Raw genomic sequence first — 26,934 nt, 5'->3', positions numbered from 1 at the left:
TGGTCTGTTTGAGGTTGGGTGGCTGTTTAAAGGCGAGCAGTGGAGGCGTGGGGATGGCCTTAGCGAGGTGTTCGTCGTCATCGATGACATGTTGAAGGCTGCAGAGAACATGGTGTAGTTTCTCCGCTCCAGGGAAGTACTGGACGACGAAGGGTACTCTGTTGGTTGCGTCCCGTGTTTGTCTTCTGAGGAGGTCTATGCGATTCTTTGCTGTGGCCCGTCGGAACTGTCGATCGACAAGTCGAGCGTCATATCCCGTTCTTACGAGGGCGTCTTTCAGCGTCTGTAGGTGTCCATCGCGTTCCTCCTCGTCTGAGCAGATCCTGTGTATTCGTAGGGCCTGTCCATAGGGGATGGCCTCTTTGACGTGGTTGGGGTGGAAGCTGGAAAAGTGGAGCATCGTGAGGTTGTCCATGGGCTTGCGGTAGAGTGAGGTGCTGAGGTGCCCGTCTTTGATGGAGATTTGTGTGTCCAAGAAAGAAACCGATTCTGAGGAGTAGTCCATGGTGAGTTTGATGGTGGGATGGAACTTGTTGATGTTATCGTGTAGTCTCTTCAGTGATTCTTCGCCGTGGGTCCATAGGAAGAAAATGTCGTCGATGTATCTGGTGTATAGCGTTGGTTGGAGGTCCTGTGCAGTGAAGAAGTCCTGCTCGAACTTGTGCATGAAAATGTTGGCGTATTGGGGTGCGAATTTGGTCCCCATGGCTGTTCCGTGTGTTTGGGTAAAGAACTGGTTATCGAAGGTGAAGACATTGTGATCCAGGATGAAGCGGATGAGTTGTAGGATGATCCAGAACAGCAGACAGAGGGATCCACGGTACAGCAACCGAAGAGGAAAGAGTCAAACTGGACTCCTCCGGAGGGTCGCTACCCTCAGCTTGACATGTATGCCCAAGCTGTCAGGAAATCCGTCAATGCCAGATTCATCAGGCGCACTCAGAAGACAGTCCAGAATGTCACCCGAGCACAACGCAACGCCATCAACGCTCTCAAGACCAACCGCAACATCGTCATCAAACCAGCGGACAAAGGAGGAGCCATTGTCATACAGAACAGAACGGACTATTGCAAAGAAGCATACCGACAACTGGACAACCAGGAACACTACAGACGGTTACCCGCAGATCCGACCAAAGAACACACCCACCAGCTCAACAAACTGATCAAGACCTTCGATCCAGACCTTCAAAGCATCCTACGCACTCTCATCCCACGTACTCCCCGCGTGGGAGACTTCTACTGCCTCCCAAAGATACACAAAGCCAACACACCCGGACGTCCTATCGTATCAGGCAACGGAACCCTGTGTGAGAACCTCTCTGGATACGTCGAGGGCATCCTGAAACCCATCGTACAGGGAACCCCCAGCTTCTGTCGCGACACTACAGACTTCCTACAAAAACTCAGCACCCACGGACGAGTTGAACCAGGAACACTTCTCACCACGATGGACGTCTCGGCACTCTACACCAGTATCCCCCACGATGACGGCATCGCTGCAACAGCCTCAGTACTCAACACCAACAACAGCCAATCTCCAGACGCCATCCTACAACTCATCCGCTTCATCCTGGATCACAATGTCTTCACCTTCGATAACCAGTTCTTTACCCAAACACACGGAACAGCCATGGGGACCAAATTCGCACCCCAATACGCCAACATTTTCATGCACAAGTTCGAGCAGGACTTCTTCACTGCACAGGACCTCCAACCAACGCTATACACCAGATACATCGACGACATTTTCTTCCTATGGACCCACGGCGAAGAATCACTGAAGAGACTACACGATAACATCAACAAGTTCCATCCCACCATCAAACTCACCATGGACTACTCCTCAGAATCGGTTTCTTTCTTGGACACACAAATCTCCATCAAAGACGGGCACCTCAGCACCTCACTCTACCGCAAGCCCACGGACAACCTCACGATGCTCCACTTTTCCAGCTTCCACCCCAACCACGTCAAAGAGGCCATCCCCTATGGACAGGCCCTACGAATACACAGGATCTGCTCAGACGAGGAGGAACGCGATGGACACCTACAGACGCTGAAAGACGCCCTCGTAAGAACGGGATATGACGCTCGACTTGTCGATCGACAGTTCCGACGGGCCACAGCAAAGAATCGCATAGACCTCCTCAGAAGACAAACACGGGACGCAACCAACAGAGTACCCTTCGTCGTCCAGTACTTCCCTGGAGCGGAGAAACTACACCATGTTCTCTGCAGCCTTCAACATGTCATCGATGACGACGAACACCTCGCTAAGGCCATCCCCACGCCTCCACTGCTCGCCTTTAAACAGCCACCCAACCTCAAACAGACCATCGTTCGCAGCAAGTTACCCAGTTTTCAGGAGAACAGCGTCCACGACACCACACAACCCTGCCACGGCAACCTCTGCAAGACATGCCAGATCATCGACACGGATACCACCATCACACGAGAGGACACCACCCACCAGGTACATGGTTCATACTCCTGTGACTCGGCCAACGTTGTTTACCTCATACGTTGCAGGAAAGGATGCCCCGGAGCATGGTACATTGGCGAGACCATGCAGACGCTGCGACAACGGATGAACGGACACCGCGCAACAATCGCCAAACAGGAGGGTTCCCTCCCAGTCGGGGAACACTTTAGCAGTCAAGGACATTCAGCCACCGATCTTCGGGTAAGCGTTCTCCAAGGCGGCCTTCGAGACACACGACAACGCAAAATCGTCGAGCAGAAGTTGATAGCCAAGTTCCGCACCCATGAGGATGGTCTCAACCGGGATCTTGGGTTCATGTCACGCTACACGTAACCCCACCAGCAAAAAGGGGGAAAAAAATTATATGTTTTTTAAAATTCTCTCTCTCTCTCTCTCTGCCATTTTGAGTTTCTTTCTGCCTGCCTGTGTAATAGACACAATGTATATCTAGTGTACTGGGACGTGCTGTTCTCCGTGACTGGCCCGTTTCAATAACAACGACACCTTTTGATTGGTGTGATGCTGTCCCAACATAGTATAAGATATGCGATTTGAGAACCTTTTCATTCATTCATCTGACGAAGGAGATAATCTCTGAAAGCTTGTGATTTTAAAATAAATTTGTTGGACTATAACCTGGTGTTGTAAGATTCCTTACATTTATTGATCAAAACATTGATATAATCCATTACATGCAGTGTCCATGAGATTGGTACTGAGAAATACTCACGAGCAACAAACTCACTGGGTCCTGTAAGCATGTTGTCTTGACTGCTCATGCTAGGCTAAGCAGACTAGCTAAAAGTCCCTAAGGGCTCTGGTGCACTGTACCTTTATAGGATTAATTATGTCTCCCAAACGTGACATTACTATGTAAGCATGTTCCATCTATGTGCAGTTAGTATGAGTGCATTTGCCTGATCCATCACTACTCCAAGTGATGTTACTATTCCCTTCCCCCAAGTGCAAATGCGTAAAGCTACTATCCTCTGTTCATTCTTCTCTCTGCAGAAGTGACCACAGCAGTCAGACATGGCATTTATTTACCTATCATAGAATCTTACAGCACAGGAGGCCATTTGGCCCATCATGCGTGTGCTGGCTCTTTAAAAGAGCTGTCCAATTTAGTCCCATCTTTTTCCCCATAACCCTGCAAATTAGTCCTCTTCAGGTACATGTCCAATTGCCTTTTGAAATTTCCTATGGAATCTGCGTCCACCACACTTTCAGGTAGTGCGTTCCAGATATTAACAACCTTCTAGGACCATAGGAACATAGAAACAGGAGTAGGCCATTCAGCCCCTCGTGTCTGCTCCGCCATTTGATAAGATCATGGCTGATCTGTGATCTAACTCCATATACCTGCCTTTGGCCCATATCCTTTAATACCTTTGGTTGCCAAAAAGCTATCTATCAGATTTAAATTTAGCAATTGAGCTAGCATCAATTCTGTGTGAAAAAATTTCTCCTCATATCCCCTCTGGTTCTTTTGCCAATTATTTTAAATTTATGACCTTTGGTTACCAACCCACTTGCCAGAGGAAACAGTTTTTCCCTATTTGCCCTATCAAAACCCCTCATTATTTTGAATACCTCTATAAGGTCTCCCCTTAACCTTCTCTGCTCTAAGGAGAACAATCCCAGCTTCTCCAATCTCTCCACATAACTGAAGTCCCTTATCCCTGGTATCATCCTGGCAAACCTCCTCTGTACCCTTTCCAAGGCCTTGACATCCTTCCTAAAGTAAGGTGCCCAGAATTGTACACAATACTCCAGCTGAGGCCTAACCAGTGATTTATAAAGGTTTAGTATGACTTCCTTATTTTTGTATTCAATGCCCCTATTTACAAAGCCAAGTATCCCATACACTTTCTTAACCACCTTATCAACTATCTCCCTTCTATGTTTATTACAGGGAAATCTATTCATCCTTCTGCACCCAGACTAGCTGGCACCATTCCTGCTCGTTAATATTCCTTTCTCACACCTTCCCCCCCAGTCCGGTACTGAACCCTACTTTCCTCAGCACTCAGTGTCCTTCTCATTAACCCTTACAACTTGCGGCTATTCTACCGAGTATATCTATTCTTCCACTAGTGGGTTCTGTCCGCGGGTCGGGAGGATTGATAAGATCACCATCCCTCAGCTTTAACTGTTGTGCCGATTTCTTTGCTTCTACAGAAACACACGGCTGCGGCCGACATCACAGAATCCATCTCTGAGGACCAGGTGCCCCAGGCGTTCCTTGTGATGCTCCTGATTCAATTTGCCACCATGGTGGTTGACCGTGCCCTCTACCTCAGGAAGACCGTCTTGGGGAAGGTTGTCTTTCAGGTTGTCCTGGTGCTCGGGATCCATTTCTGGATGTTCTTTATCCTCCCTGGGGTGACTGAGAGGTGACGTAGACCTTTACAAGGCACTGTAAAGACCTGCTCCGTTGTAATTGGTTAAAGAGAGGCGTGTTTTTCCTTGTATGCATCTACACTAACTGACTGCCGTACATACGTTTGGTCACTTGTGGAATGGTAAAAGGAGTTGTCATTGAATGGTCAGCCTCAAGCTGCACAGGGCATGCTCCAACTCCGAGTGATAGGATGTGGAGACATGAAGTCTCATTCTCAGCCCGGCTGCCTAAGTGAGACCTGAGCAGAGGTCGAGAGCTGGAAGGGAAAGAGTCAACGCAGACTGTTCTCCTGCGGCAGGTCTGACCACTCAGTTTTCTGTTCAGTCTGGGAATGACATGTAACGTAGGAGGACTCAAAGAAAGTGCTCTTGTTTAGTGTTGTAGTCCTTTCACACAACAGCTCAAGGGAGACGTCCCTTTTCCCACCACCCGCTTAGGAATGTTGATGCTAATTTGGTAACTGTTCATCTGAGAAGGTTTCTTTAGTTCTCTTTCTTTACTTTCTTTACTCACTATGTTAGCCTCTGATTTACTCCTTGTTTAATCTCTCCCCTCTCTGATCAACCTGGAACACCCTTCTTGTGGTTCAGAGGGCAGCAGATCTGTTTCCAGCTCACATACAAGCAGGCACCAGAGTGATCCAATGGTGGCCTGACCTCCGGTGGAGGTCCAGCGGTGACCTGACCTCTGGCGGAGATCCAGGGGTGATCTGACCTCTGGCAGAGGTCTTGGGGAGACCTGTCCTCTGGCGGAGCTCCAAGGAGACCTGACCTCTGGCGGAGGTCCAGCGGTGACCTGACCTCTGGCGGAGGTCCAGCAGTGACCTGACCTCTGGCGGAGGTCCGAGGAGACCTGACCTCTGGCGGAGGTCCAGCGGTGACCTGACCTCTGGCGGAGGTCCGAGGTGACCTGACCTCTGGCGGAGATCCAGGGGTGATCTGACCTCTGGCAGAGGTCTTGGGGAGACCTGACCTCTGGCGGAGCTCCGAGGAGACCTGACCTCTGGCGGAGGTCCAGCGGTGACCTGACCTCTGGCGGAGGTCCAGCGGTGACCTGACCTCTGGCGGAGGTCCAGCGGTGACCTGACCTCTGGCGGAGGTCCGAGGAGACCTGACCTCTGGCGGAGGTCCAGCGGTGACCTGACCTCTGGCGGAGGTCCAGCGGTGACCTGACCTCTGGCGGAGGTCCAGCGGTGACCTGACCTCTGGCGGAGGTCCGAGGAGACCTGACCTCTGGCAGAGGTCCAGCGGTGACCTGACCTCTGGCAGAGGTCCAGCGGTGACCTGACCTCTGGCGGAGGTCCGAGGAGACCTGACCTCTGGCGGAGGTCCAGCAGAGATCTGATCTCTGGTGGAGGTCCAGGGGTGACCTGATCTCTGGCGGAGATCCAGGGGTGATCTGACCTCTGTCGGAGGTCCAACGGCGACTTGACTTCGCACTTCATGCTTTATGCTCTAAGTATTTGTTCATTTAGATACTTTCCCTGTACAAGGAAATTTCAGGCTAAATGTATAAGATGTGAAGGGAGGTTTTTGAGTGTGTATTGGGTATGAGATAGATACCCACTGCTTTACACTTTCTAAAAGCCTCTCTAATTTCTAATTGCAGGAGGTTTAACCAAAACCCAGTTGCTCAGCTTTGGTACTTCGTTAAGTGTGTTTACTTCGGCCTGTCGGCATATCAGATCAAATGTGGCTACCCAAACAGAGTGCTCGGCAACTTCCTAACAAAGAGCTACAACTACCTCAACCTCTTCCTCTTTCAAGGGTAAGTAAAGGACCAGAGCTGTGGTACAGATGAGGCAGGAAGAGAGTAATAATGGACTTATTTTAACAGATGTGAGGGATCATTGTAATACAAACTAAAGCTGAATGTCAAAACAAACCCTGGATTACTAGTCCAGTAATGTAACCGCTACACTACCGTACCCTAGGTGATTAGCATACTTATTGAGTGTGCCAATCACTCTGCACACACAATGATGCTCGTTGATGAAGATTATACTGCAAGATTGTATAGAAATACAGAAAATACTTTGCCAAAACAGCAGATCAGATTGAATGGTAATAATGAATGACCACTGCATCATATTGGATAACTGAAAAAAGCAAACTGAAGGAGTCAAATCAGTGCCCATGATTTCCTTGATCACAAAAGGAGGCTGAAAAATCCAGTCACCCATCAAACACTTTGCCCTGGCATGGGACCTTCACCTGGCACCATTGATGTGAGCCACTGACACTATAGATGGCATAATAATGTTCTGGAAACCTGGTCTGCTCTTTGTTCCTGGCTGAAAGGGCCCTAGCTAGAGATCATGTTTGACATAAGGATAGAGCAGTGGGCCACCTGGACCCAGAGACTGGCTTAGGAAGTTATAATGTTATCTAAGTCACAATATAGATTCAGCCATATGGGTATCAAATGCTTGTTAACTAGATCAGCGTGACACAGCACACCAGACAGTTATCTCAACTCTGTGTCCTATGGGCATCCCATTGTCCAAACAGAAACTGGCTCATTCACTAGTTGGCTGCTTTGATCAGGAGATCATCCACATTGTGTTGTGCCTACTATTTCACCAGCCTTGGATAAGAGCCTTCGATATCGGCAAGGCAGAGACTTGGAGATCCACAGAATCAAACCCACCAACAGGAGGGGGCCATTAATAGTGATGGAGGCAGGAACCCTACCTGATGTTGTCATCCCCTAATCTAGTGGCACCAAGACCAATTGTATTAGACCCCCAACACCACCCCAGATAACATCAACGAACTCAGCACAGATCAAAGCTGGGTCTGATGCCTCAGTATCGCACCACAGTGTGTTTACCCACTGAGTCATCAACATTTACTGTTAATATCAAAAATCATATAAGATTTAACTATTGGTCATAAGTATGTAATTTCAATATGAGGTACTTTCTGTAGAAGAATGAAATGATGTTTGCAAGTACTGCTAGTGTTACAGATGAATGCAGGTGAGTACAGATAGGTAACACTGAATCAAGGGCTTCAGTTTAAGTGTGTGATTGAGACAGACAAAAGCATAAAGGTGGAGGTTTTGTTCTAGTAACGATTATTTCAGTCCAGTTTCTGGATGTTCTGCAACTTGTACAAGCTGAAAGGACGTGCCCTCTACAAACATCTGTACCACTTAAATAGGGGCGTTTCTGAACCCGACCTGACATACTCCAGAGTCTAGGTATTAACCATCTTCCTTGGATGGTTACAGATTCCGTTTGGTTCCCTTTCTGATGGAGTTGAGAGCAGTGATGGACTGGGTTTGGACAGACACCACACTCAGCATCTCCAGCTGGATTTGTTTAGAGGACATTTACGCCAACATCTTCATCCTGAAATGCTGGAATGAGTCGGAGAAGGTGAGCAGCAGGTTGCCTGATGTTGGGAAAAGACTACCTAGTTTTCAGATTCTCTCATTTTATTTGAGTTTGGAATGATTTACAATGAAGTCCAGTCCCTTTTCAGTGCTTAAATTGACACTTCTCTATTCCTCTTTAGAAAAGATCACAGGACAGTGATATTGCAGGGAGTGAGGGTGTAGAGATCGGCCAATTGGGAATAGGCTGGAAACAACTGGTAGACAGTAACATAGAAGTTACAACACAGAAATAGGTAATTCAGCCCAACCAGTCCATGTCCGTGTTTAACCTCCACACGAACAAATAGTTCCAATCACATTCACCCGCCCTGTTCCCATATCACATCAACCCTTTTTCCTTCATCCACCTCTCCAAACTCATCTTGATAGTTTCTGCCTAAACCACTAACCCTGGAAGTGAATTCCACAGCCTCATAACTCTGTGTGAAGAAGTATCTCCTGCTCTCTGTCCTAAATCTACTACATTTAATCTTGTATCTATGGCCCCTTGCTCTAGACCCTCAACTACTGGAAACACTCTCTATCTTCCCTGTTCTTAGATATTTTGTCAAAATTCTATTAGATAAAGAATGTTTCTCCTCTTCCTTCACTGTATCTCCCACTGTTGTACCGTGGTCTCCTGTTTAGGTCCCAGTGTCTGTCTCACTGTGTTGTACCGTGGTCTCCTGTTTAGGTCCCAGTGTCTGTCTCACTGTGTTGTACCGTGTCTCCTGTTTAGGTCCCAGTGTCTGTCTCACTGTGTTGTATTGTGTCTCCTGTTTAGGTCCCAGTGTCTGTCTCACTGTGTTGTATTGTGTCTCCTGTTTAGGTCCCAGTGTCTGTCTCACTGTGTTGTATTGTGTCTCCTGTTTAGGTCCCAGTGTCTGTCTCACTGTGTTGTATTGTGTCTCCTGTTTAGGTCCCAGTGTCTGTCTCACTGTGTTGTATTGTGTCTCCTGTTTAGGTCCCAGTGTCTGTCTCACTGTGTTGTACTGTGTCTCCTGTTTAGGTCCCAGTGTCTGTCTCACTGTGTTGTACCGTGTCTCCTGTTTAGGTCCCAGTGTCTGTCTCACTGTGTTGTACTGTGTCTCCTGTTTAGGTCCCAGAGTGGAAGCCCAGTTTCTGTCCCACTGTGTTTCCATTAATCAGAGCTCAGATCCTGAATATGAAATGCTCTTCTAGTTTTGGGACTGAGAGTGGTGATTCTCACAGCTGAATGTGTGACAACCCAGAAGATATCAGAAGTCGAGCGTCACTTACGTCAGGCATTTGAGTTCAGTCCTGCCCAGACACCTGTAACGCTGCTGCTTGTTTAGTTCATATTCTGGGAGACCAGTCCCTGAACTTAGACTACTAAATCCCAGTCTCTCATCCCAGTGTCAGAACCCTAAGGCCTGATTTTAACCTAACCCGCCCTGCATCCAACCTGATTCCGTCAGTTTCCCACTGGGTGGGTTCATTTAAAATGACCTCCCTCGTTTCTACGATTCTCTCGCTGGGTTAAGAGTTCAACGGTGTGAACACTGGATACTGACTCGTGTGCGTCAGTCTGGTAATGAGCGATGGGAGAAGATGGAGCTCTGCGATGGGTACAGTTGTAAGTTTTACAACTTAGTGCTTCCATCCCCCGGCAGAGCTTCACGCGACGAGAGCGCACGTTGGGAATTTGAGCACGGAGGTAAGCATGCTCGGTCCTCTGCTGTAGGATCTTCCATCCGCGAATTAACAAGCTGTGAATGGACCTCGCTGACCTCCAGGCCTGAATTCCCGATTTGTGCTCCCATTGCGAGTTCTGAGAATGGGGGAAGAAAGTCTTAACTCCTGAATCCATCCCAGAGAGCAAAGTCCGCGTTACAGTTAAATTCTGCAGTCTGGGTTTGAAGACAACTTCAAAAAACCAGGGTTCAGATCTCCCCCCTTCATCCCCCAGCATTAGATTGGGGCTCCTGTGGGTCACCACACAAAAACTCTCTCTTACACAGGCTGCTCGTATGTAAACACCCTCCTAAAGGTGCCCGTGGTTCTTCCCCTCAGAGATACCCTCAGGCGGCCGGCCAGAAGAAGAACATGTTGGTGAAGTATGGGATAGGAGGTCTCATCATCTTCACATTGATCTGTATCGTATGGTTCCCGCTGCTCTTCATGTCATTGGTCAAATCTGTAGGCGGAGTGACCAATCAGCCCTTGGACGTCTCCATCAAGCTCAGTATTGGTGGATATGAGGTAAAAAGCAACTCAACGTGGACTTGTATAGAACCTTTGAAATAATAAAGAAAGAAAGACTCGCATTTATCCAGCGCCTTTCACAACCTCAGGACGTCCCAAAGCGCTTTACAGCTAATGAAGTACTTTTTGAAGAGCAGTCACTGTCGTAATGTAGGAATCGCGGCAGCCAATTTGCGTACAGCAAGATCCCAGAAACAGCAATGTGATAATGACCAAATAATCTGTTCCAGTGATGTTAGTTGAGGGATAAATATTGGCCAGGACACCAGGGAGAACTCCCATGCTCTTCTTCGAAATGGTGCCATGGGATCTTTTACTTCCACCTGAGAGGGCAGACGGGGCCTCGGTTTAACATCTCATCCAAAAGACGGCACCTCTGACAGTGCAGCACTCGAGTGTCAGCCTAGATTATGTGCTCAAGTCTGAATGGGTGCCCCAATGTGTTTCACACACACAGTGTGGAAACCGAGTGGGAACTGGCAGCAGACTTTGGGAAGAGGACTGTTCTGTGGGGGGACAAATATGGCCAAGTCAGAGGGTTTTGGGATGTGATGGCTTATGACTGTATCACCACTGAAGGAACAGGCGGAGAGGAAGGTGCAGAGTAGACCAGAGAAGAGCAAGGAGCTAGGGCTGGAGGCAGAGGTGGAGGTAGAGGCCTCAGAGGTAAGGGTGAGGATTTAGAGTGAATGCACTGGGAGATGAGGAAGTTGAAGGTGGCAAAAAGAGGTGTGATGGGTGTGCAGGACTTGGTCAGGATCAGTCACAGGCTGTGGGGTTCTGGTTAGTAGGTTGGAGTGCAGTAAAGTGTGTGTTAAGAGGAGTTGAGCTTGGAGCTGACAAATGTATGGATACAAATTAATCGATATCTTCCAGGCTGATAGTTCAGGTGCCACACTGAGAAATTCAACAAGGTCACAAGAGGAGGTTTGAATGAAAATGACCCTTCAGCCCATTTGATATCCCTATCAGGGAAACCATTGGTAATAACATACGTTGGAAAGCCCATTAATAAGATCTAACGGCTGTAGAGCACAGTGGCACTGCCGGAGCTGAGATCATTGATCAGTGTGTTCTGCCTTTAAGGAATTCAAGTGAGATGAGAGCTGTCGTGTACCACTAGTGAAGATCGCAGGTGCAGGGACTTGGAGCCCTGATGTGGGGTCAATAAGATTCGTGACCACGTGCACAGATACTCACTCGCACGTCTCACACACACACACACACACACACACATCAGCAAGGACACACGTTCAAAAGCACACACACACACACACACACACACACACACACGGAAGTGCACCTGCACACTTACATCCACACACACTTGCACACACTTATGTCCACATCCACACACTCTCACACATGTCCACATACACACATGTCCACACATCCACACACTTGCGTACACACATACATATACACACTGGTACACACGTACACAGACACACAAATCCCCCCAACCCTTGCCAATCTCAGTCGTACCATTCTGGGGAGGCACTCAACACAGCCATTTGCCACAGGGCGTCACTCGTACAGTCCTGGCAGCCAGTTTGAGGCACTGCCGCACTGGTGACGAATTGCCCCCTCTCCTCGTCAGTAAAGGGGTGTAGTCTGGGTGAACTTTGAGAGATAGTGAAGGGGACTTCAAAATAAACAGTCTCCCCTTCATAAAAATTTGAATTAAAGTTACTCCTTCTTTGACCAGAGCCTGATTATTCAAAAATAACTGTTTTCTATTGGAAAATTAGCTAAAATATATTCTTTCTGACCCTATTTGATGCTGCTTAGCCGCATTGCCCCTGACGGTTTGTGTTGTATTTTTGAGGAGTTGGATGGGGGAGCATGGGACATTTTTATCACATATTAAAATGATAGGTGGCCTAGACAATTGCCTGAAAAATGTAGATTATAAAATAGACAGCCTCTTTCTTTAACGTTTTTAAAATTCCCCTCCTTGTTTTCAAATCCCTCCATGGCCTCGCCCCTCCCTATCTCTGTAACAACCTCCAGCCCTACAACCCTCCGAGATCTCTGCGCTCCTCCAGTACAGCCTCTTGTACATCCCTGATTTTCATCGCTCCACCATTGGCGGCCGTGCCTTCAGCTGCCTAGGCCCTAAACTCTGGAATTCCCTCCCTAAACCCCTCCGCCTCTCTACCTCTCTCTCCTCCTTTAAGGCGCTCCTTAAAACCTACCTCTTTGACCGAGCTTTTGGTCACCTGTCCTAAAATCTCCTTATTTGACTCGGTGTCAAATTTTGTTTGATAATCGCTCCTATGAAGTGCTTTGGGATGTTTTACTACGTTAAAGGCGCTATATAAATGCAAGTTGATGTTATTACAACGTGTATTTTCTAAAATCTTGATTTTTATTCGTGCAGCCCTTGTTTACAATGAGCGCGCAGCAGCAGAACCTCAGGCCATTTTCCACCGCGGCGTACAACGATCTCACCAGTCAGTACACCTTCTATCCGGTGAGTCCCACAGGGTCACCTGGCAATTGGCTCCTATGTGAAAACGGAACCAGTGTGGAACCCACTCCGAACAATTGGAGAAAGGCAGGGGGTGGAATGGGTGAAGGAGGCAGAGAACGGGAATGTGATGGGTGAAGGAGGCAGAGAACGGGAATGTGATGGGTGAGGGAGATAGAGAACGGGAATGTGATGGGTGAAGGAGGCAGAGAACGGGAATGTGATGGGTGAAGGAGGCAGAGAACGGGAATGTGATGGGTGAGAGAGATAGAGAACGGGAATGTGATGGGTGAAGGAGGCAGAGAACGGGAATGGGATGGGTGAGGGAGATAGAGATCGGGAATGGGATGGGTGAAGGAGGCAGAGAACGGGAATGTGATGGGTGAGGGAGATAGAGAACGGGAATGGGATGGGTGAAGGAGGCAGAGAACGGGAATGTGATGGGTGAGGGAGATAGAGAACGGGAATGTGATGGGTGAGGGAGATAGAGAACGGGAATGGGATGGGTGAAGGAGGCAGAGAACGGGAATGTGATGGGTGAGGGAGATAGAGAACGGGAATGTGATGGGTGAGGGAGATAGAGAACGGGAATGTGATGGGTGAGGGAGATAGAGAACGGGAATGGGATGGGTGAGGGAGACAGAGAATGGGAATGGGATGGGTGAGGGAGATAGAGAACAGGAATGGGATGGGTGAAGGAGGCAGAGAACGGGAATGGGATGGGTGAAGGAGGCAGAGAACGGGAATGTGATGGGTGAGGGAGATAGAGAACGGGAATGTGATGGGTGAGGGAGATAGAGAACGGGAATGGGATGGGTGAAGGAGGCAGAGAACGGGAATGGGATGGGTGAGGGAGACAGAGAATGGGAATGGGATGGGTGAGGGAGATAGAGAACGGGAATGTGATGGGTGAGGGAGATAGAGAACGGGAATGGGATGGGTGAAGGAGGCAGAGAACGGGAATGTGATGGGTGAGGGAGATAGAGAACGGGAATGTGATGGGTGAGGGAGATAGAGAACGGGAATGTGATGGGTGAGGGAGATAGAGAACGGGAATGGGATGGGTGAGGGAGACAGAGAATGGGAATGGGATGGGTGAGGGAGATAGAGAACGGGAATGGGATGGGTGAAGGAGGCAGAGAACGGGAATGGGATGGGTGAAGGAGGCAGAGAACGGGAATGTGATGGGTGAGGGAGATAGAGAACGGGAATGTGATGGGTGAGGGAGACAGAGAACGGGAATGGGATGGGTGAAGGAGGCAGAGAACGGGAATGTGATGGGTGAGGGAGATAGAGAACGGGAATGTGATGGGTGAGGGAGATAGAGAACGGGAATGTGATGGGTGAGGGAGATAGAGAACGGGAATGTGATGGGTGAGGGAGATAGAGAACGGAAATGGGATGGGTGAGGGAGACAGAGAATGGGAATGGGATGGGTGAGGGAGATAGAGAACGGGAATTGGATGGGTGAGGGAGACAGAGAATGGGATGGGTGAGGGAGACAGAGAATGGGAATGGGATGGGTGAAGGAGGCAGAGAACGGGAATGTGATGGGTGAGGGAGATAGAGAACGGGAATGGGATGGGTGAGGGAGACAGAGAATGGGATGGGTGAGGGAGACAGAGAATGGGAATGGGATGGGTGAGGGAGACAGAGAACGGGAATGTGATGGGTGAGGGAGATAGAGAACGGGAATGGGATGGGTGAGGGAGATAGAGAACGGGAATGGGATGGGTGAAGGAGGCAGAGAACGGGAATGTGATGGGTGAGGGAGATAGAGAACGGGAATGGGATGGGTGAGGGAGACAGAGAATGGGATGGGTGAGGGAGACAGGGAACGGGAATGGGATGGGTGAGGGAGACAGAGAATGGGAATGGGATGGGTGAGAGAGACAGGGAACGGGAATGGGATGGGTGAGGGAGACAGAGAACGGGAATGGGATGGGTGAGGGAGATAGAGAACGGGAATGGGATGAGTGAGGGAGATAGAGAACGGGAATGGGATGGGTGAAGGAGGCAGAGAACGGGAATGTGATGGGTGAGGGAGATAGAGAACGGGAATGGGATGGGTGAGGGAGACAGAGAATGGGATGGGTGAGGGAGACAGAGAATGGGAATGGGATGGGTGAGGGAGACAGAGAACGGGAATGTGATGGGTGAGGGAGATAGACAACGGAAATGGGATGGGTGAGGGAGATAGAGAACGGGAATGGGATGGGTGAAGGAGGCAGAGAATGGGAATGTGATGGGTGAGGGAGATAGAGAACGGGAATGGGATGGGTGAGGGAGACAGAGAATGGGATGGGTGAGGGAGACAGGGAACGGGAATGGGATGGGTGAGGGAGACAGAGAATGGGAATGGGATGGGTGAGAGAGACAGGGAACGGGAATGGGATGGGTGAGGGAGATAGAGAACGGGAATGGGATGGGTGAGGGAGACAGAGAATGGGATGGGTGAGGGAGACAGAGAACGGGAATGGGATAGGTGAGGGAGACAGAGAATGGGAATGGGATGGGTGAGGGAGACAGAGAATGGAAATGGGATGGGTGAGGGAGACAGGGAACGGGAATGGGATGGGTGAGGGAGACAGAGAACGGGAATGGGATGGGTGAGAGAGACAGGGAACGGGAATGGGATGGGTGAGGGAGACAGAGAACGGGAATGGGATGGGTGAGGGAGACAGAGAATGGGATGGGTGAGGGAGACAGGGAACGGGAATGGGATGGGTGAGGGAGACAGAGAACGGGAATGGGATGGGTGAGGGAGACAGAGAATGGGATGGGTGAGGGAGACAGGGAACGGGAATGGGATGGGTGAGGGAGACAGAGAATGGGATGGGTGAGGGAGATAGAGAATGGGATGGGTGAGGGAGACAGAGAATGTGATGGGTGAGGGAGATAGAGAACGGGAATGTGATGGGTGAGGGAGACAGAGAATGGGATGGGTGAGGGAGACAGAGAATGGGATGGGTGAGGGAGACAGAGAACGGGAATGTGATGGGTGAGGGAGATAGAGAACGGGAATGGGATGGGTGAGGGAGATAGAGAACGGGAATGGGATGGGTGAAGGAGGCAGAGAACGGGAATGTGATGGGTGAGGGAGATAGAGAACGGGAATGGGATGGGTGAGGGAGACAGAGAATGGGATGGGTGAGGGAGACAGGGAACGGGAATGGGATGGGTGAGGGAGACAGAGAATGGGAATGGGATGGGTGAGAGAGACAGGGAACGGGAATGGGATGGGTGAGGGAGACAGAGAACAGGAATGGGATGGGTGAGGGAGATAGAGAACGGGAATGGGATGGGTGAGGGAGACAGAGAATGGGATGGGTGAGGGAGACCGAGAACGGGAATGGGATAGGTGAGGGAGACAGAGAATGGGAATGGGATGGGTGAGGGAGACAGAGAATGGAAATGGGATGGGTGAGGGAGACAGGGAACGGGAATGGGATGGGTGAGGGAGACAGAGAATGGGAATGGGATAGGTGAGGGAGACAGAGAATGGGAATGGGATGGGTGAGGGAGACAGAGAATGGAAATGGGATGGGTGAGGGAGACAGGGAATGGGAATGGGATGGGTGAGGGAGACAGAGAACGGGAATGGGATGGGTGAGAGAGACAGGGAACGGGAATGGGATGGGTGAGGGAGACAGAGAACGGGAATGGGATGGGTGAGGGAGACAGAGAATGGGATGGGTGTGGGAGACTGGGAACGGGAATGGGATGGGTGAGGGAGACAGGGAACGGGAATGGGATGGGTGAGGGAGACAGAGAATGGGAATGGGATGGGTGAGAGAGACAGGGAACGGGAATGGGATGGGTGACGGAGACAGAGAATGGGAATGGGATGGGTGAGGGAGACAGAGAACGGGAATGTGATGGGTGAGGGAGATAGAGAACGGGAATGGGATGGGTGAGGGAGACAGAGAATGGGATGGGTGAGGGAGACAGAGAACGGGAATGGGATAGGTGAGGGAGACAGAGAATGGGAATGGGATGGGTGAGGGAGACAGAGAATAGAAATGGGATGGGTGAGGGAGACAGGGAACGGGAATGGGATGGGTGAGGGAGACAGAGAACGGGAATGGGATGGGTGAGAGAGACAGGGAACGGGAATGGGATGGGTGAGGGAGGCAGAGAACGGGAATGGGATGGGTGAGGGAGACAGAGAATGGGATGGGTGAGGGAGACAGGGAACGGGAATGGGATGGGTGAGGGAGACAGAGAACGGGAATGGGATGGGTGAGGGAGACAGAGAATGGGATGGGTGAGGGAGACAGGGAACGGGAATGGGATGGGTGAGGGAGACAGAGAATGGGAATGGGATGGGTGAGAGAGACAGGGAACGGGAATGGGATGGGTGAGGGAGACAGAGAACGGGAATGGGATGGGTGAGGGAGACAGAGAACGGGAATGGGATGGGTGAGGGAGACAGAGAACGGGAATGTGATGGGTGAGGGAGATAGAGAACGGGAATGGGATGGGTGAGGGAGACAGAGAATGGGATGGGTGAGGGAGACAGAGAACGGGAATGGGATAGGTGAGGGAGACAGAGAATGGGATGGGTGAGGGAGACAGGGAACGGGAATGGGATGGGTGAGGGAGACAGAGAATGGGAATGGGATGGGTGAGAGAGACAGGGAACGGGAATGGGATGGGTGAGGGAGACAGAGAACGGGAATGGGATGGGTGAGGGAGACAGAGAACGGGAATGGGATGGGTGAGGGAGACAGAGAACGGGAATGTGATGGGTGAGGGAGACAGAGAATGGGAATGGGATGGGTGAGGGAGACAGAGAACGGGAATGGGATGGGTGAGGGAGACAGAGAATGGGATGGGTGAGGGAGATAGGGAACGGGAATGGGATGGGTGAGGGAGACAGAGAATGGGAATGGGATGGGTGAGGGAGACAGAGAACGGGAATGGGATGGGTGAGGGAGACAGAGAACGGGAATGGGATGGGTGAGGGAGACAGAGAACGGGAATGGGATGGATGTGGTAAGCAGCTTGTTAATTCCTTAGTTGCTCTGCGTCAATACGATAAAGTCTGATGTCAATGCGTGTGGTACCATACTGATTACGGTATTGGACCAGCAATCCATAGGTTGCGAGTTCAAATCCCAACATGGCAAGTTATGAAATGTCATTCAATAAATCTGGTAATTTGTGGGACTGGCACCCAAAATAAATGAAAAAAAGACTTACATTTATACAGCGCCTTTCATGACCTCAGGACTTCTCAAAGCGCTTTACAGCCAATGAAGTACTTTTGAAGTGTAGTCACTGTTGTAATGTAGGAAACACAGCAACCAATTTGCTCACAGCAAGATCCCACAAACAACAATGTGATAATGATCAGATAATATGTTTTAGTGATATTGATTAGCATTAAATATTGGTCAGTCCAGTTCTGGGCATTGCACTTTAGGAAAGATGTGAAGGCCTTAGAGAGGGTGCAGAAGAGATTTACTAGAATGATTCCAGTGATGAGGAACTTTAGTTGCGTGGATAGACTGGAGAAGCTGGGGTTGTTTTCCTTGGACAGAGAAGGTTGCGAGGAGATTTGATAGAGATATTCAAAATCATGAAAGGTCTAGACAGAGTAGATAGAGAGAAACTTCCCATTGGCGGAAGGGTCAAGAACCAGAGGACATAGATTTAAGGTGATTGGCAAAAGAACCAAAGGTGACATGAGGAAAAATTATTTTATACAGCGAGTGGTTAGGATCTGGAATGCACTGCCCGAGGGGGTGGAGGAAGCAGATTCAATCATGGCCTTGAAAAGGAAACTGAATAAGTACTTGAAAGGAAAAAATTTTCAGGGCTACAGAGATAGGGCAGGGGAATGGGACTGGCTAGATTGCTCTCACATAGAACGATACCAGAACCCCACTCCAACGTATTGCAGCCATCATCTCCCACCACAGCCTCACGGTGACTATTTTATATAACGTATAACATTTCTGCATCGAGGAGCTGTTTGATGACCCTACCACCAGTGAAACTAAATGTCAGTTGGGTTGCCAACTCAGGTTGGACGTATTCCTGGAGATTTCATCACATGACCTCCAACAGCCTTTTTCCCCTCTCCAATACTTTTATAACAAACAAATGAAAGTGTTCAAGGAAAATGAAACAAACACACAATTTGTTTAAATCCCACTGTGATTTTTCTCCTGGGTTGCTCGCAGCAGTGTCCAGGAGATTAATCTTCAATTCCTGGAGGGTCGCCAACCCCAAATGTCAACCCAATGGGAACGGTATCTAAAGGAAAAAAAGCCAGTCTCCCTGTATATTGGAAAAGGTTACAGGGATGCTGACTATATATCCTGGCCTGCTACTCAATGTGCCATTGTAGAGGGGAAACATGAAACAGGTGGCAACAACCTACAGTGAAGCCCCTGCTCCTACAGGGCCTACAGGAAGCAAGTTTAACACTGAGCCCAGCTCAACAGCAGTGGTAATTATAAATTCTGAGGGGTCTGGGTGGTGCTGTGGGTCAGCAGACTGACCATCCACCTCTGGACATGGCTTTGAATCTACACCAGGCTGACCTTACCATCTCACGTAGCCTCTCCACTCCCATTGTGTCAATCACAGATAAGGCCATCTCTGATCACTTCCCACATCGCCCTTCCTGCTCCCAACTTCACTTCCTTCTGTGTCCACCCTGGAAAAAACTCTCCCCTAGGTCACTTACAACGGCACCTTCAGTTCCCAACTGATTAACCTTTGGCCCTCCGTTCACCACAACATTTCTGCATCTGTTCAGTCACACCCTCACCTCCGCCGTTGATGCCCTTGTCCCCATTAAAACCATTACTCTCTCTCATCTTGGTATGGCCCTCATCTCTGCTCCCTTAAATCCAATTCAAATCAAGATTTGAACATTTGTGGCGGACAACTGGTTTAGCCATTCATCGCCAGATCTGGCTGGACTACATAAAGCACTATCGGGTCCTCCTCTCCTCTGCCAAAACTGCTCACTATTCCAGGTTCATCCTGGAATGCAAAGGTAAACCTCGGCTTCTCTTCTCCACTACAAACCATCTTCTTGAACCCCTCTCCCTGCCCCCTCCACTCTTCCCTCCAACAAGTGTGAGCTCATGGAATTCTTTGTTACTAAGATTGAGACCATTCATTCAGCTGCCTCAGCCGCTTCCCAAAGATTCCCCTAAGGTTCCCCCTGCCCTAGTCCTGAACTCGCATCTTTCTCTCGTTTCTCTCCTATTTCCCCTCATGCCCTCTCCGAGCTCATCTTGACCATTAGACCCACCTCCTGCTCCCTCGACCTTATTCCCACTAAACTGCTGACCTCCCAACTTCCCTCCCTGGCCCCCATGTTAGCTGATATTGTTAACGGTTCCCTCTCCTCAGGCACTGTCCCACTTTCCTTCAAATCTGCTGTCATCACCCCCTCCTTGAAAAACTCACCCTTGACCCCTCTGTCTTTGCAAACTACCACCCCATCTCCAACCTCCCTTTCCTCTCCAAAGTCCTTGAACATGTCGCCTCCCAAATCCGTGCCCATCTTTCCTGCAACACCACTTTTGAATCCCTCCAATCAGGTTTCCGCCCCTGCCACAGTACTGAAACGGGCCTTATCAAAATCACAAATGACACCCTATGTTACTGTGATTGTGGTAAACTCTCCCTCCTCATCCTTCTCGACCTGTCTGCAGCCCTTTGACACGGTTGATCACACCATCCTCCTCCATCGTCCAGCTGGGTGGGACTGCGCTCGCCTGGTTCCATTCTTATCTATCCAGTCGGAGCCAGAGAATCTCCTGAAATGGCTTCTCTTCCCCCTCCCACGCTGTTACCTCTGCAGTCCCCCAAGGATCTATCCTTGGCCCCCTCCTATTTCTCATCTACATGCTGCCCCTCGGCGACTTCATGCGAAAACACGACGTCAGGTTCCACATGTTCACTGACGACACCCAGCTCTACCTCACCACCACCTCCCTCGACCCCTCCACTGTCTCTCATTTGTCACGCTGATTGTCCAACATTGAGTATTGGGATGAGCAGAAATTTCCTCCAACTAAATGTTGGAAAGACCGAAGCCATTGTCTTCGGTCCCCGCCACAAACCCCATTCCCTCGCCACCGACTCCATCCCTCTCCCTGGCCACTGTCTGAGGCTGAACCAGACTGTTTGCACCTTGGCATCACATTTGACCCTGAGCTGAGCTTCTGCCCCCATATCCGCTCCATCACCAAGACCACCTACTTCCAGCTCCGTAACATCACCCGTCTCCGCTTGTGTCAGCTCATCTGCTAATGAAACCCTCATCCATGCCTTTGTTACCTCTAGACTCGACTATTCCAATGCTCTCCTGGCCAGCCTCCCATCTCCCACCCTCCATAAACTTGAGCTCATCCAAAACTCTACTGCCCTTATCCTAACTTGCACTAAGTCCCGTTCACCCATCACCCCTGTGCTCGTTGACCTACATTGGCTCCCGGTCCGGGAACACCTCAATTTTAAAATTCTTATCCTTTTTTCAAATCTCTCCATGGCTTTGCCCCTCCCTATCTCTATAACCTCCTCCAGCCCTACAACCCTCCAAGAGGATATGGGCCAAAGGCAGGTATATGGAGTTAGATCACAGATCAGCCATGATCTTATCAAATGGCAGAGCAGACACGAGGGGCTGAATGGCCTACTCCTGTTCCTATGTTCCTATGAGATCTCTGCACTCCTCCAATTCTGGCCTGTTGTGCAGCCCCAATTTTCTTCGCTCTACCATTGGCGGCCTTGCCTTCAGCTGCCTAGGCCCTTAACCTCTCCACCTCTCTAACTCTCTCTACTTCTTTAAGACACTCCTTAAAACCTACCTCTTTGACCAAGCTTTCGGTCACCTGTCCTAATATCTCCTTATGTGGCTCGGTGTCAAATTTTGTTTCATAATCGCTCCTGTGTGAAGCACCTTGGGACGTTTTACTATGTTAAAAAAGCAAACCAAGCACTGGGGTTAATTTCTAGAGGGATAGAATTGAAAAGCAGAGAAGTTATGTTAAACTTGTATAGAACCTTAGTTTGACCACACTTGGAGTACTGTGAACAGTTCTGGTCTTCATATTATAAAAATGATATAGAGGCACTGGAGAAGGCGCAAAAAAGATTCACAAGGATGATACCAGAACTGAGAGGTTATATCTATCAGGAAGGATTGAACAGGCTGGGGCTCTTCTCTCTAGAAAACAGAAGACTGATGGGTGACCTGATAGAGGTCTTTAAGATTATGAAAGGGTTTGATGGGGTAGATGTAGAGAAAATGTTTCCACTTGCCGGGGAGACCAGGACTAGGGGCCATAAATATAAGATAGCCACTAATAAATCCAATAGGGAATTCAGGAGAAACTTCTTTACCCAGAGAGTGGTTAGAATGTGGAGCTCACTACCACAAGGAGTAGTTGGGGCGACTAGCATAGATACATTTAGGGGGAAGCTGGATAAACACATGAGGGAGAAAGGAATAGAAGGATATGTTGATAGGGTTAGATGAAGAGGGCTGGGTGCAGCCGGTGTGGAGTATAAACAATGGCATGGACCTGTTGGGCCGAATGGCCTGTTTTGTGCTGTACATTCTATATAATTCTATGTAAAGGTGCTATATAAATGTAAGTTGTTATTAATAGCAGAATTCATTAGGGGGCAGTGTAGAAGGAATTTTACTTATTGATAGGCCTTAATGCTCAGCTCGACAGCCCCATTGGAGGATGCCTGTTAGGAAATAGGAATTGGCGGGGGGGAGGGGGTTGGTGTGATGACAGATGGACATAATGGAGCTGGACGAGATCAATTTTTGAAGGTATTATAAAATCATTCCGAGTTTAACACAGTTTTCCATTTCCATAGTCTGCTATGCAATTTTTAGTTAACTACATGCCCGAAGACATAATGGTGGCTCACATAAAGAGTGACGCTAACTTGCTGTGGAGCATCAGTCCGGCCAGTCTCAAGGCGATGAAGGAGGAAATCACCAACTCTTCACGGATTCACATACATCTCCACTGGACTATCCTGAGGTACAGCGTGTAACACGGAGCAAACGTCACACGGGAATGTCGGGTGAAGGTTGCACCACAGGCACTGCCACACACTGGCATCTGATTCCAGCAAAACAGAACGAGTCATCAAAATGAACTTCTGAAGGGAAAGAAAATAAATTGTCCGACCCCTTGTTTGTGATTTAACCCCCTTCCCGTAGTGAAGGGAAATAAGAGGAGTCACCCTGGACCACTGTTACTTAAAGACCAGTTACAGAGCAGCATTTGCTGACAGTGGGAACAAGGTCACCCCCTGGACACAAAAATGCCAACAAGTTTGCACTAAATCTTCCTCACCAAGGCCACAGAATGGCCGGTTTAGGAAACAGAAACCCAGTGCAGTAGGGGGCGCTCTTCTGAGGTTGCAGCTGAAAAGGGAGCTTAACTCTGTATCTAACCTGTGCTGCACCTAACCCATGCTGGAGTGTTTGATGGGACAGTGTAGAGGGAGCTTTACTCTGTATCTAACCCCTGCTGCACCTAACCCATGCTGGAGTGTTTGATGGGACAGTGTAGAGGGAGCTTTACTCTGTATCTAACCCCTGCTGCACCTAACCCATGCTGGAGTGTTTGATGGGACAGTGTAGAGGCAGCTTTACTCTGTATCTAACCTGTGCTGCACCTAACCCATGCTGGAGTGTTTGATGGGACAGTGTAGAGGGAGCTTTACTCTGTATCTAACCCCTGCTGCACCTAACCCATGCTGGAGTGTTTGATGGGACAGTGTAGAGGCAGCTTTACTCTGTATCTAATCCCTGCTGCACCTAACCCATGCTGGAGTGTTTGATGGGACAGTGTAGAGGGAGCTTTACTCTGTATCTAACCCCTGCTGCACCTAACCCATGCTGGAGTGTTTGATGGGACAGTGTAGAGGCAGCTTTACTCTGTATCTAATCCCTGCTGCACCTAACCCATGCTGGAGCGTTTGATGGGACAGTGTAGAGGGAGCTTTATTCTGTATCTAACCTGTGCTATACCTGCCCTGGGGGTATTTGATGGGACAGTGTAGAGGCAGCTTTACTCTGTATCTAACCCCTGCTGCACCTAATCTATGCTGGAGTGTTTGATGGGACAGTGTAGAGGGAGCTTTACTCTGTATCTAACCCGTCCTTGGAGTGTTTGATGGGACAGTGTAGAGGGAGCTTTACTCTGTATCTAACCCGTCCTTGGAGTGTTTGATGGGACAGTGTAGAGGGAGCTTTACTCTGTATCTAACCCGTCCTTGGAGTGTTTGATGGGACAGTGTAGAGGGAGCTTTACTCTGTATCTAACCCATCCTTGGAGTGTTTGGGATAGTATAGAGTGAGGTATGTTCTGTGTCTAACTCATGCTTTTCCTATATAAGGATATCCAGTAAATACACAGAGCACAGATAAAGGATAGCTCATCACAAATCATAACTAGATATTTGTTCTTCCTGTATTTACCTTGTGTATACAATTTTTGTGATTTCAAACACAGAACTATAACGCATGTGGACAGTACGATTTCCGTTGTGTTTGCTCAGGATGTGGAACTCCACAACTGAGTGGCCCCATGTAGTAGGAATTGTTTCTGATTGGTTTGCCTTAGTGCCCGGTTGACATTGCCCTTGCAAATCCGTTCGCTCCTGATTCCTGGTTCTCATGCTCCTGCAGGAATGCTTCTCTGTTGGTGAATCCCGAAACTTTCGGTAAACACACAGTGATCTGCACAGACAAAGAAGTCAGAAAGGAACTGGTTCAGCTGTTGGAAGGGACTCGTGTGAGGCCGGTGTATGTTGCATGTGTTTTTTTGCCCCAGTCACTATAATGTTTTCATGGCAAACCCATCTCAAAGTAAATTATTTCTGTTCTGTCTGTGTTTTTCTCTCTCTCTCTTTCTTTCCCCTCCCTCTCTGTCTCCTTTTGTCTCTGTCTCCCTCTATCTGTCACTACATGTCTTCTGTCTCTTTTCTGTCTTTCTGTCTCTCCCTCTCTGTCTCTCTGACTCACTCTCTTTCTCACTCCCTTTCTCTCTGTCTCTCACGCCTTTTCCATCTGTCTCTCTCTCCCTTTCTCTCTCTCTCTCCCTTCCTGACTGTCTGTCTCACTCCCTTTCCGTCTCTCACTCCCTTTCCGTCTCTCGCTCCCTTTCTATCTCTCCCTCTCTCTCTTTCTATCTGTCTCTCTCCATTTCTGTATCTCTCTCACTCTCTTTCTGTCTCTCTCTCACACTTTCTATCTGTCTCTCTCTCTCATTTGCTGTCTGTCTCTCTCTCTCTTCCCCCTTTGTCTCTCTCCCTTTCTGTCTGACTCTCACTCTCTCCCTTTCTTATCTCATTGAAACATAAAATTCTGACAGGGCTAGACAGATTGGATGTAGGGAGGATGTTTCCCCTGGCTGGGGGGGTCCAAAACGAGGGGTCACAGTCTCAGGATACAGGGTAGGACATTTAGGACTGAGATGAGGAGAAATTTCTTCACTCAGAGGGTGGTGAACCTGTGGAATTCTCTACCACAGAAGGCTGTGGAGGCCAAGTCTCTGAATATATTTAAGAAGGAGCTAGATAGATTTCTAGACGCAAAAGGCATCAAGGGGTACGGGGAGAGAGCAGGAATATGGTATTGAGATAGAGGATCAGCCATGATCATACTGAATGGCGGAGCAGGCTTGAAGGGCCGAATGGCCTACTCCTGCTCCTATTTTCTACGTTTCTATGTTTCTGTCTCTCTCTCCCTTTTTCTATCTCTCTCCCTGTCTGCCTCTCCCACGCCCTGTGTCTCTATCACACCAGGCAAGGACCATCTCCAACAAGAGAGAGTTTAACCACCTCCCCTTGACATTCAACGGCATTACCATCGCCGAATCCCCCACCATCAACATCTTGGGGGTCACCATTGAGACTTAACTGGACCAGCCACATAAATACTGTGGCTACAAGAGCAGGTCAGAGGGTGGGTATTCTGCGGCAAGTGACTCACCTCCTGACTCCCCAAAGCCTTTCCACCATTTATGAGGCACAAGTCAGGAGTGTGATGGAATACTCTCCACTTGCCTGGATGAGTGCAGCTCCAACAACACTCAAGAAGCTCAACACCATCCAGGACAAAGCAGCCCGCTTGATTGGCACCCCATCCACCACCCTAAACATTCACTCCCTTCACCACCGGCGCACTGTGGCTGCAGTGTGTACCATCCACAGGATGCACTGCAGCAACTCACCAAGGCTTCTTCGACAGCATCTCCCAAACCCACGACCTCTACCACCTAGAAGGACAAGGGCAGCAGGCACATGGGAACAACGCCACCTGCAAGTTCCCCTCCAAGTCACACACCATCCCAACTTGGAAATATATCGCCGTTCCTTCATCGTCGCTGGGTCAAAATCCTGGAACTCCCTCCCTAAAAGCACTGTGGGAGAACCTTCACCACACGGACTGCAGCAGTTCAAGAAGGCGGCTCACCACCAACTTCTCAAGGGCAATTAAGGATGGGCAATAAATGCTGGCCTCACCAGCGACGCCCACATCCCATGAACGAATTTTTAAAAAGTGCCCTGTGTGTCTCTCCCACTCCCGGTCTGTTGCTCTCTCTCACTCCCTGTCTGTCTGTCGCTCTCTCTCACTCCCCGTCTTTCTGTCTGTCTCTCTCTCTCCCCATCTGACTCTCTCGCTCGCTCCCCGTCTATCTCTCTCTTTCTCTCGCTCCCCATCTGTCTCTCTCTCTCTCACACTCCCCGTCTGTTTGTCTGTCTTTCTCTCACTCCCCATCTGTCTCTCTCTCTCTCTCTCTCTCTCAGTCCCTGCCTGCCTGTCTCTCTCTCTCTCTTTCTCTTTGTGTTTCTCTATCCTAAGGATATTTCAGTGCACTCTGTGCTCTCTCTAGGATGTTATGATGGACTTGGAGCTCAATTTCCAATAGCTAAGCAGAATTTTTGCACATTAAATCA

The 26,934-nt window shown here is 49.3% G+C and overlaps 1 protein-coding gene across 3 annotated transcripts in view; it reads left to right on the top strand.

Moving 5' to 3' along the window:
• The window catches only part of si:dkey-11f4.7 (piezo-type mechanosensitive ion channel component 2), a 156,381-nt gene that overhangs the window by 123,367 nt on the left and 6,080 nt on the right, over positions 1–26,934 (top strand). For 2 of the 3 annotated variants that reach the window (XM_068000710.1, XM_068000708.1), the window contains 7 exons: positions 4,667–4,881; positions 6,498–6,656; positions 8,124–8,271; positions 10,305–10,493; positions 12,880–12,972; positions 22,834–23,003; positions 24,662–24,778. In XM_068000710.1, the coding sequence (XP_067856811.1) occupies positions 4,667–4,881; positions 6,498–6,656; positions 8,124–8,271; positions 10,305–10,493; positions 12,880–12,972; positions 22,834–23,003; positions 24,662–24,778 (1,091 nt within the window). The remainder of the gene's footprint in view (positions 1–4,666; positions 4,882–6,497; positions 6,657–8,123; positions 8,272–10,304; positions 10,494–12,879; positions 12,973–22,833; positions 23,004–24,661; positions 24,779–26,934) is intronic. The other variant, XM_068000709.1, reaches the window with a different exon arrangement.

The sequence above is a fragment of the Heptranchias perlo genome, chromosome 19 (genome assembly GCF_035084215.1).
Source record: "Heptranchias perlo isolate sHepPer1 chromosome 19, sHepPer1.hap1, whole genome shotgun sequence".
Classification (NCBI taxonomy): domain Eukaryota; kingdom Metazoa; phylum Chordata; class Chondrichthyes; order Hexanchiformes; family Hexanchidae; genus Heptranchias; species Heptranchias perlo.
This window is presented reverse-complemented; position numbering and strand designations above follow the sequence as displayed.